The following is a 12,377-nucleotide window of genomic DNA, read 5'->3' as shown; positions in this document are numbered from 1 at the left end:
CACATCTCTGAATTCCGGGGTGCCCATACTAGCATGTGAATTACAGGGCATTTCTCAAATAGACGTCTTTTTTACACACTGTCTTATGTTTGGGAGGAAAATAAGTAGGGAAAGACAAGGGGCAATAACACTTGTTTTGCTATTCTGTGTTCCTCCAAGTCTCCCGATAAAAATATTACCTCACTTGCATGGGTAGGCCTAGCACCCGCGACAGGAAATGCCCCAAAACACAAATGGACACATCACAAATTTCCCAAACAAAACAGAGCTGTTTTTTGCAAAGTGCCTAGCTGTGGATTTTGGCCTCTAGCTCAGCCAGCACCTATGGAAACCTAGCAAACCTGCACACTTTTGAAACCTAGATACCTAGGGGAATCCAAGATGGGGTGACTTGTGGGGCTCTCTCCAGGTTCTGTTACCCAGAATCCTTTGCAAACCTCAAAATGTGGCCAAAAAAAAACACTTTTTCCTCTCATTTCGACAAAAAGTTCTGGAATCTGAGAGGAACCACAAACTTCTTTCTACCCCGCATTCCCCCAAGTCTCCCCATAAAAATGGTACCTCACTTGTGTGGTTAGGCCTAGTGCTTGCGAAAGGAAATGCCAAAAAACACTATCTGGACACATCAAAATTATCAAATACAAACTACTTGTTTTTGCGGGGGCACCTGCATTTTTGGTCCTGGGCTCAGCTGCCATCTAGGGAAACCTACCAAACCCAGACATTTCTGAAAACTAGACACCCGAGGGAGTTCTGGGAGGTCTAACTTGCGTGGATCCCCCAATGTTTTCTTACTCAGAATCCTCAGCAAACCTCAAATTTAGCTAAACAAAATCACTTTTTTTCCCACATTTCTGTGTGGGATCACCGCACCGGGACAAATTTCCTACCACCCAACGTTCTCCTCAGTCTCTTGGTAAAAATGATACCTCACTTGTGTAGGTGGGCCAAGTGCCTGTGACACGGAAGAGCCAAAAACATGTTGAAATTGGGGGGGAATCAAACCGGGTCCAAAAGGGCAGTTTGGAAAAAATAAATTTTTAGGCTGACAAGTGCAGCAGAATTGTTATCGGTATAGATGAGACAATGTTGGGTTGGTGGAATTTTGTGGATTCCTACAGATTCCGGAAGGTTCCATCACAAAAATGTGTGACAAAATGTGTGATTTTCAGCAAAGTTGGAGGTTTGCAGGGCATTGTGGGTAAGAAAATGGTGCGGGGTGAATGTGAAGCACACCACCCTGGAATCAACCAGATGTTTAGTTTTCAGATGTGTCTAGGTCTTGTGGATTTTTCTACATGGTATCGTCCCAAAGCCAAAAAAGTTCAGCCTTCACCATTCCAAGTGGGACGATTTTGAGAGTTGCCAAGCTCTCATGGACCGTCTGTGAAACCAAAACCCAAAATAATCAAATATCCTCTTGCTTGCCATGGGATAAGATGTTTTAGTGTGCAGGGGGAGAGCTGAAAGACTGTTATCCCCTTCAGTTGGGGTGGGGGCATAATCAGGCCCATACTGGTTGGTATCCACCAACCCACTGTTTTTTTTGTTTTTGTTTTTTAATTCCATGTCATCTAGTAGACTTTCTGTCCCTGGGGTGTGGATCGGGGGTAATTGCCCCATCTGCCCACTGGTGGGCAGAACAACTTTGGCCCCATTTATTTAGGGTGGGAGTATGGCCATACCCCCACTTTCTTATTTTGAAAAACAAATCTTCCCTGGTCTCTGGTGAGCTTTCTGCCCCCCCCTGGGGGGCAGATATGGTCAGCAGTAATGTGCCCCCATGGGGAGCGACCCTTACCCAAGGGGCTGCCCCCCCCCAAACAAAACTCACACATACACACACACACACCAATCCCTGGTGTCTAGTTGTTTCTGCCCCCCCTTGGGGGCAGATTGGCCTAACAAAAATAGGCCGATCTGCCCCAAGTGGGGAGCAGAAATGGCCTAAATACAATTTGTCCCCCAGGGGAGGACCCTTGCCTAAGGGGTCGCTCCACATACATAAAAACATAAAGTAAATAAAAATATTTATATATCCCGCCAGGGAAATATTTATATGCCTCTAGGGGAGGCAGAAAAGGCCTAAAAATATTTTGCCCTCCCCCCGGGGAGCCACCCTTGCCCAAGGGGCCGCTCCCCTACTATGTTAAAAAATAAAAAAATAAATACCTGGTGTCTAGTGGCCCCCAGCCCAAAAATAATTTGCCCCTCCTGGGTTGCTCCCCACATATAAGAAAACAAAATATATATATTTTTTTAGCCCTGGTGTCTAGGGGTTTTCTGCCCTGAGGGGGGGGGGGGCAGAAATGGCCTAAAAATAATATGGTCCCCTAGTGAGCGACCCTTTGCCAAGGGGGCGCTCCCTTTATTGAAAATCCCTAGTTTTGCTTGACTGGATTGGATTTTTCATATTTTTCAAGACGTTTTAGTCCCCAGGTGTTTGTAACTTCAGATATGGATTTCCCCTGTGTTCTTTGCCTTTAAGTGTGACCAGTAATCTCAAAGGGAAGCACCATACTTCACTGCAGGTAGGCAGTGGTTTCTTTTATTTTCCTCCTTTTAGAAAGAGTCGCTGCTTACAAATCTACATGTATGCCATTTAAGGGTAGCAGCTGTGAACTCTGGATTTCCCCCTGTGACCCCTACCACTGCTTTTGCGACCCCTGTTCTCAGAGGTGGCAAGACGCACAGAAAGTAAACAGTGTTATAATAAACACAGTTTACCTTCTGCAGATCACACTGGGACATTACACTTTAAGTTAAATAAATTCAGAAGTGGAACGGCACTTTCGTGGTACAAAATAAAATTAAACAAATTTAAAAATACACATCTTTTTCAATTATTGCCATGGCCCATCACTGTTAATACATGAAAAAATGTTTTTGAATAAGCTGTCACCTTTGTGTTCCACATTTGTATATAGGTGTTAATAAATTAAAACCTGTTAGCAATGAAAAGGGCTAAATCAAGCCAACCCAATGAAACCTATGGTTCCTACGAATTAGTACTAGTGGGCCTGATCTGTATTTTTTTTTTTCTAACTCTCCTCCCCTATTTAGGGTATATTATGGGCTTCATTTATATCATTTATTACGATGTAATCAGAAATAAGATCTGGAATTCAACTACAACGGTCATATGATGTCACGTCCTGTGATGAAATTGAAGTGTGAGGTCACTTCCGCAACCCCTTGCATTTTAGTGCCTTGAGTTTCATGCAACTCTTGAGAAATATAACTTTTATCTGCTTTGAAATGAATCGCTGCTGATACTAAAATGTTGTCTTTCATTTGAAACTACTGAACTCCCGTTAGTGGTCAGACTTTTGTAGATCTGGAAGACAGTTAAACGCGACTGATCATTCGGTTGACACGATGATTTCACAATAGTTGGACTATTGAGGAGCTAACAAAACCGGGCTTGCTCATGGCATTCTACTTTATTATTGGATATTTCTTTATTGATTCCATGGATCTGTTGGTTATTTTCTGTGAGTGATTTTCTCTGTCATTAGTTGTGTCCAATATTTCCAAATGCTGTGGCTTTATGCATTCGCCCGAGTCGATAATTCATCTTGTTCACGTGACCACGATCTGGGGGAGCGCGGGCGGGGGGCTGGCCCAGCTCACAAGCAAAAACAGGATCATCATATTTTGGTCTATATTCATTGTCAGCATGTGCATAGGCTCTAGTAGGTTGCCACGTGGCCTCTGCTGCACATCATGCTTCCCTATGAATGAAATTCACAACATCTGATGCAGGGCTCCTAGTGCCCACCACATTCAACAACACATAACCAGTGCTCCTCTGCTGCACCCCATCCTGATGACCATGATCACATTCTTTGTATGCCCTGCTGCACGTTCATTAGTTTGCTTATTTGCATCTATTTGTCATTTTTTTTTTTGTGCATTTTTTTATGAGTGCAAAAGATTTACAATTAATTCTACTTTGTTGGCTTATTGTTTCTCTAAATCTAGCGTTGGAAATTAAACTGAAAATGCTCAAATTATACTTTTCCTAAATGCATGGCCTGCTCTTAGCAAGTGATGCTATGTGAGGCTTGTGCTTTGAAGAGGAAACAGTGTAATAAATATAATTGTAGAAATGAAAATGCCAGTAAATTTCAATTGGTTTTAATTCATTTGGCCCAACCTAGATGGAAAGCAGCAGAGCGCGCCTTACTGAAAATTAAGGAACGGTTGTAGATTGTGTACAATCACACTCAATGGGTGTCTTTATGTACTTCCAGGACACATACAGCGGTCTCGTTGGACCTCTGATAACTTGCCGGAAAGGAATATTGAACAGCCAGGGTTTCAGGAAAGATGTTGATCGTGAATTTGCTCTCCTCTTTTTGGTGTTTGATGAAAATAAGTCTTGGTATATCCAGGACAACATTGTAAAATACCTTCAGAAGAATCCTGAGGACTCCGAGGACTTTGAGGAAAGCAACAAAATCCACGGTGGGTGATATTTTGTTGAAAAACAGCTCTAGGGAGAAAGAAACCAGCAAATGATAGAAGTAATGTACAGACTTTATGGGGGAAACAGGCTGTATAGTCATCTGATATATCCTGCAGTATCATTTTCGATAAAATAACCACTACAAGACTGATTCACAAACATTTTTTGCACACATGATTTGTCTTGGGTAAGTTAAAAATCTTGAGTGAATGTAATTTGACAGAAAATGATTTGCAGATTCAAACCATTCCGAAATTTACATCTCACTTGGAAGAATACGTGACTGACCAATATGCCAATAAACGTGGACTTACTAGTCAGTAGTTGAAGCTTATTATGAAAAGAGGAATGTTTGTGAGTGCTCCTTGTATTTTACATGGCCTCTATCCCAACTCCACAAAGTCAGACCTTAATGGGCCTTCATAAACATTCTGTATAGCTGTTACTCTTTCTGCTTCTGTGTATATAGGACGTTGGGCTCATTGATTCTACACCTTGCATAGATTTCTATGAGTATGTTATTTGTTTGTTTAGTGCACATTCTCACTGAGGCACCTCGGTGCTAGTAGTGCTAAAAGGCAAAACAAGAAAGTAGTTGGAGCTAACAGAAGATGTTGAGCATGAGACTCCTTTCCAAATGTTAATAATCCACAGTGTGACTCTGCTCGATTGTCAAAGTATTCCAGAGCTAGGGGTCCGACATCTGCTGAGATAATGAAGCCATTCTTGTATGACTGCTAGTACAATAGGGGACTCCAAGGTCTGATAGAAACGTCATAGTTATCTCAAGTAACTATAACTTGTGGCCTAAAGTAACTAAGCCTCACTCCCCCACTGTGCACATTGTTCACTAATGATACAATTTCAGATGCCATTAGGCATGTTATCGATCCAGTTATTGAAAATGTCATAAGTGATTTAATATGCAAAGGTAGTTATCAAGTCATTTTATTGTATGATTACTTAAAATCTTTACAATACTTTCTCAGTACCCAAACACGACATTTGTACATAAGAACACATTAAAACCCAGCAATATGTACACTGTCAAGGTTTGCAATGATAGCTTAAAATCTTCAAAAAACATTCACTATACCTGCATGTAAAATATATATATATATATATATATATATATATATATATATATATATATATATATATATATATATATATATGTGTGTATGTATATGTATGTATGTGTGTATGTATATGTATGTATATGTGTATGTATATGTATGTATATATATATGTATATGTATGTATATATATATATGTATATGTATGGATATACATATATATATTTTATATATATTAAACACAGTATTACAACGAAGCAGCAAATGCACTTTAACACTAATGCAAGATTACAACAGCCAAGTAACTGTACAGCACAGTAGAAATGCAATGGCCCTCCATTACATTTAGGCTAGGGGGTGCTTCCCCGAAGGTTTGGGTCTGCAGGCAAGATTTTCAAAACAAACAAGTGCGAATACCATTGTTGCCCCGTGGGCTAGGGGCTGCTTCCCCCGTGGATGAGTCTGCAGGCTTGATTTTCAAAAGTGCAAGTGTGAATGCAGTAACAGCCTTTAGAAAAAACAGCTCAAATCCACCAGTTTGCAGCAGACAAAATGAAGCAATCACTGAATTTAAGTCTAATGGACAGGCATAAGAGAGTCCATCGCCACCCCCCCACCCCCTTTCCCGGCTCAGTAGTTCGGAGAAGCTGCTTAAACCCACTGGTACGCAGATATCAAAACAATATGCCCTCCAGACTGCTAAAGAGTGGGCATGGCAGCAATAAAGGGATGCCTACGACCCAAGCTAATGTACGCAGGGATACTTTTCAAGAGGCTAGCATCTCTATGGTTGAGTTTTAATATGTTACCCTTTGCTGCGGATCATAGTCTGGTCCCAAAGGCGGGACGGTGTCTCGTAGTAGCCTTCCAGCAGTGGCCAAGAACTTGCCAAACCGTGCCAACTCCATCAGAATCATAGTGGAAAAAATATACGTGAGTGCCTCGCTGCAAGTTTTTACCTGTGGCGGAGTAAGATTGGCCTTAGAGAAACCCGCCTCTGGAGGAACAATTCAGGGGCAGCAGCATACTATGTGTGCAACAGATTCTGAGAGGTATGAGCACATGTTTTGTCATTTGTTTTTTTCAGTGGGCTCTGTACTTCCATTCAGGCAGAGTCAAGAGCTTCATTGGCAAAATATTCCTTTAAGCTTGTCTTCCCAAGGCTGCTTATAAACATGGCTGACATCTAGTGGTTTCATGAGAGTTGTCTGTGCCCATTGCTTCTAGAATGTATTCGATTCTCTGATGTCCTGTTTTATTGAAGTGCTCTAAGCCTGTTCTTTTAGGGTCCTCTTTAGATGGTCTTTTCCTACGGCTGGCTTGGGTCAGGTCTAGTGTGACCATCGCCCTGCCAAGATACCGGGACCAATTACTCTTTGGATACTGGAATATAGCACGCAGGACACAGTTCATTAAGACCGCTTCCACTGAGGCCACTTGGTGGTAGTAGTTTAGTAGATCCTGCTTAACCTCAATAACCAATTGGCTAGGTCGAATTATAAGTGAATCAGTGAGTGCCTGGTGATTTTGGGGAGTCTCAATATTTTCCTCTTTGTGGCTATATGGCAGCATTCTAATGTCTCTGCAAGCATACCAAGGAATACAAGGTGACTGTAGCATACAGCGGGTAGCAATTTGGCCCTTGCAACATTTGGATCCCTTTAGCCACAGGACTCCATAAATTGTGATGGAGTTTGGGTAAGGCGAATGCAATTTTAGATGCCCTTTCTTCCATCGCCCTTATGTGCAGAAAGGATTTGCCAGTGTCTGAGAACTAGGCACAAAGATATATTTTCAGGTGGTACTACTACTAAGGGGGGGCCAGCTGCCATTTTAGCTAGTGTGTCTTGGATTTCTGCCCAAGGACCATAACTTTTGTTTTTGAAGCATTTGCAGTGCCGTCTTCATACAGATGCTCGTCTGATCCAGTACCATCAGATTGTCTGCATACTGCATGATTGGTAGTTTCGTGTGGCCTAGCTTTGGTGGGAATGTATTTCCTTTCAGCAGTTTTACACCTAACGCAGCTGTATGTAAGTTGAAAAGAGTAGGTGCAGTGACGCATCCCTGTTTCAGACCTTTGTGTTTACTTTGGCGATGGCATGGGTATGCATTATCTTGATGTGCACCTAGGTGTCCTTGTCTAATGCTGTGATTGCTGCCAGGACCTTAATTAATATTCCCTAATCAGCCAGCTTTGACCAAAGGATGTTCCGATCAATTCAGTCAAAAGCTGCACTGTAGTCAAAGCAGGTGTAGAGTGGGGTAGTAGATTTTTCAGTGGTCTTAGCTCAGAGATAAGAGAGGGCTATCACATTGTCCATTGTGGAAGCTATCGGCCTAAACCCACATCTGGTACAGCGGGATGATATTATTTTCATTGATCCGGGTCTCCATCTCCTGCTGGAGCACCTTTGCAAAGGCTTTTTCGTCCATGTCTAATAGGGCAATTAACCTATAGTTTTCAGGCAAGTTGTTTGCCCCTTTTTTATGTATTTGTATGTATTTGATAGAGCCTTTCCATGAGTCCGGGATGGCGGAAAGCAGAAAACAATCATTGACTATGCAGACTGTGCATGTAAGGTGCCCAGAACTCCAAGCCTTCCTTGAAAATACTCCCAGGCAGGCCATTTGGTCCTGGGGTCCCATCCTTTCAGCCTGCTTTCAGGATACCTACAACCTTCTTTTCAGTGACTGACTGGGCTCTCCTCCAGACCTTCCAGGGCATTCACAAGGCAATCAGTAATTTTGTCCTCGTTTTGGTGGGGTCTACATACAGGTTAGAGAAATGCTCAACCAGTTTTTCATCTGAGACCACATTCACCTTACCCATGTTCTTACTTGCAAGGTGATTGATATGCTCTGAAAATTCCCTGGATTTGTTTGGGCAACAAAGAGAATATATACTTCCACACCTCCTTGAGACGTTTATGATCCAGTGCCCAAACTAACTTTTTATGCTTTTTCCTTGCATCTTTGAGCATATTTCCTGTGTGGGTATCATTCAATCTTCTGTGAAGGATCTCTGCGAAGCGACGCGCCCTTTTACTGTCTTTAATTTCTTTATCGCTAGTCGAAGGAAGGGTCTTCCTCTTGTGGGTGCACAAGTCTGGGTTTTGGGTGTGTTAACTGTTAAAGCGGCATGTAGCTCTGTTAATATTGTCCCCGACCACTTCTCTGCAAGGCATATGTTTGGCCCCAGTGCAGGCAGAGAAAGTGGATTTCCATCTTGAATCTTGAACTTTGAGAACGGCACCCCATTTGATTGTTTTGATCTGAGGTTCAACATTGGAGGGTAGCGAAAATCCAGCTGGCATAATATTACTGTCGATCATCAAGCTGATGTGGACCACAATTGAAAGTAGATAGTGGTCACTTAGTTCTGGCTTGAACATGGTAGTTTTTGCATCTATATAGTAAGGTTTTACTTAAGATGTAGTCCAGAGTTGATACAATTTTAAAGTTGGCCTTGGTTTATCCTCCCCTGCATCCCTATGGTCGGCCAAACTCGGTCCTAATTTTCTGATGCAGGCCTCTAATGCTTTACAAGGGCGGTCATTGTGTTTACCTCCTGGTTGACCCAGATTTTGCATGTTGAAGTCACCTGCCACTATACACTCTTAGCAAGGGTGGTTGTACAATATAGAGTTAAATCTGTTCAATTCTGCTCCTGATGAACTCACTTTTCGTGTCTCTGCGTGGATTGACATACACATTTACCACCAAGATGGACGTAATTTTGCCATCCATGGCCAGGCCCTTTAGTTCAAGGGCTTGGAGATGGCCCACAGAGTTCCTCAGTTCTTTCATTTGTACTCATAGGTCAAGTTTCATGTAAGTGGAAAGGCCACCCATTGGTCTCCCAAACAACTTTATTTTCTGAGCTACTGAATACATTGCCTTTCTTGCAGGCAAAGGATGTTACCTGTTTGCACTCTCTGTATTCCCAGGAGCTTTTATTTTCTAGTAGGGGATTGAATCCAGATACTTTCCAGTTAAATAATGTGATAATTGTTCAGAGCATCTTGTCTTTGTTTCTTCTACTTTAGGGATTTGGCTTGTCCTTGGTTGTAAGTGCTGCTGATAGCCAGGCCAAATCAGACTGTTCAATGTAACAGATGTTGCTGTGTACTGTTGATGCGCCATTGCTAGTACTATCCCTAATGTCATTTGCCAGGTGGGCTATGATATTTTTGTCCTCCAACTGAGGAGTGGATTCTTTCGTTCCTCTCAATACACTCCTTGCCGCCTTATGTTGTGCTGAAAAAGTTTGCTTTTTTGACCAAATGTGGGGGCATGTTTCCCTCACTGGCCCATTGATCAGAATGCCCTACTCTTCCAATTGCTCACTTTCTGCCATGATGCTCAAGATAGCCACAATGTCGATCCACTGGATCAGAGTAGATTCTCTATGATAGATCTAGGACTAGTGTTTAAATTAACATGCCTTAGAGGCGCATATGTGAGGTAAGCAAGAGAAGGTATACTGTTTAGGATCAGTAAGAAATTGGTCCTATTTGAGGCATCCCAAGGCCCCCTCTATTTAAAATCCGAGGTGAAGATCAATGCTGCCGGTGTTGAAGCTGTTGTCTGGTCATCTTTATCTCTGTCAATACTAGATCATCAAGGGCGATAACCCAGTACAACTCTTGTACTTTGGTGCTAGATCCGGCCATCCAAGTTGGATTGCTCCATTGTGTCATATCTTGATGTTCTATCCCTGCCACTCTGAGTTGGTAGGTCTTTTGCTAGATCCCTACCTGTTTTTATTTGTACTACATTTGGGCAGGGGATCTCATGCTGTTGCAGAATCTGAATGACTCGATTCGACCGAAGCACAACCTCTATTGTTAGAGTCCACAACCTGTGAAAAAGGCTTTGAGTGTGCATTAAGGCCCATATTGTTGGCTTGATCCCTACTCTTTTTCATTTGTACTTCATTTGGGCTAAGGACCTCGTGCTGGCATGCAAAGGTAGAATCGGTGCATTGTGAAGGCGTGAGTCATAGTTACTTTAGGGCTAGAGTTATAGTTACTTGAAAAAACTATAATTAGTCAATTGCAGTGATTTTTAAAGTGTATAATGTTATGTTTCACCTAACTGTATTGTCACTTTAATCTGTGATATTTTCATTGAAAGTTTTTAAAAAAATTGTATTTTTATTTTTTATTATAAAGTAAGATATTATTATGATTCATAACTATAACCTCACTTTAGCTGTTGTTTTTTTCAGTGAATGTGTGGGTGTTTTTTAACCTAAAATAACGTGACGTGGGGCCCTGCACTGAACCACCTCAAGAGCCACACCCCAGGTTGCACATGGGGCACGGGGCCCGTATCCAAATTCCCTAGGACGCGGTGCCCCCGCAGCGCATAGCGTCCTACTGTGTACAGCGTGGGGTCGCAGGCAGGGCCTAGCCTGTTGCCAGGTCCTGCCCCCAATCTCCAGCAGCCATCCATCCTATTTTACATTTTTTGGGCATTCTGTGGTACTGCAGATCTACCGTGACACTCAACCCAACACCCTTGGTGAATCGTTCTGGCTCTGCTGCAAAGCCCCAAGGGTGTAGTGGTAAGCATCACAGTGAATCCACTGAACCCAGCAGGAACACATTATTTTAATAATTTGACCCCCAGGATGCCCCCCCACAAGGCCCAGGGAGATGGGGTACCTCTACCCTGCTACTTTATATCTTATTTTGTTCCTGTATCCTAAGATGGCTGCTGAAACTTTTTCTTCGGATTGCGGCCAGCCAATCACACCATTTTGGTTGGACTTGTGGATCCTCCACAGCATGAAATATATAAAGTTTCTGAGCCTTAATTTCTCAAAAACCACTGAACGGATTTACACCACATCACAAAAAGCATGTTTTTTGGACCAAGATCTAGCTTTCTGCCTAATTTGGTGTAATTCTGTTCAATCTTCCTATGGAAAAATGAATGAGGAAAATGCATTTTGGGACCTCTTACCTCTTTTTCTCACCCCTTCCTTGAAGGATCACCCCAAAACTTTTCAGGAAGGAGCTGAGGTCGATGAAACTTTTTTGTTGTTGGAAACTTTTGTGCAGATTTGTCAAATGGTGCCAAAGTTATTAGTAAACCAAAAATGTTTTTACTGTGGAAACCCGGTCCTAAGTATAACTACCCAGTGGCAACCTGTGTGTGTGTGTGTGTGTGTGGTAAAGGGAGATGAGGCTAATTTTAGGCTTTAAGGATGGGTATGGATAAAGGGATTAATTGTTAATTTTAAGGATTATGGATGGGTAGTGGTAAATGACCAGAAACTTTACTTTAGGGTTTGGGGGTGAGTAGTGGTAGAGGTAAATTTAGGGTTACAGGGTAGGCAGCGGTAAAGAAAGGTAAGGTTAACTTTAGGGTTCAGGGGAGGGTAGTGGTAAAGAGAGGTAGGGGTGATTTTAGCCCCTCACCCCAAAATGAAATAAATGTGAAATTAAAATTGTGTAGGTGTGTGTGTGTGTATATACATATATATTTATATATCAATTCCTCACCACAAGAGCTGCTTCATACTGCAATTCCAGGCTCAATCTGGGGAAAAATGTCACAATCCTATATTTCGCCAAAAGCATGATTTATTTTGTTTATAATTATTAAATCGACAACTGCCAAAAGTGAATGGTGTGACTAAATCAATAGCCATTTCAGTTCCAACTGTAATGATCAATCTTGATTCAGCTCTCCTTAGCGCTAATTCTTGATCTCCTCCTCTTGGTTTAGTGCTCACATGCTGAATTCCAAAATAGCACCAAACATCCTGCTCTCCCCAGACGAGTTTGGCCATGGCATAACTGTAATCTTTGTTGGAA

The 12,377-nt window shown here is 42.2% G+C and overlaps 1 protein-coding gene across 1 annotated transcript in view; it reads left to right on the top strand.

The window, feature by feature from the left end:
• The window catches only part of HEPHL1 (hephaestin like 1), a 420,608-nt gene that overhangs the window by 326,493 nt on the left and 81,738 nt on the right, over positions 1–12,377 (top strand). The window contains exon 16 of the mRNA XM_069202431.1: positions 4,257–4,470. Within this exon, the coding sequence (XP_069058532.1) occupies positions 4,257–4,470 (214 nt within the window). The remainder of the gene's footprint in view (positions 1–4,256; positions 4,471–12,377) is intronic.

This window comes from Pleurodeles waltl, chromosome 8, assembly GCF_031143425.1.
Source record: "Pleurodeles waltl isolate 20211129_DDA chromosome 8, aPleWal1.hap1.20221129, whole genome shotgun sequence".
Taxonomy (NCBI): domain Eukaryota; kingdom Metazoa; phylum Chordata; class Amphibia; order Caudata; family Salamandridae; genus Pleurodeles; species Pleurodeles waltl.
The sequence above is the reverse complement of the archived record's forward strand: the minus strand, read 5'-3'. Positions and strand labels throughout refer to the sequence as shown.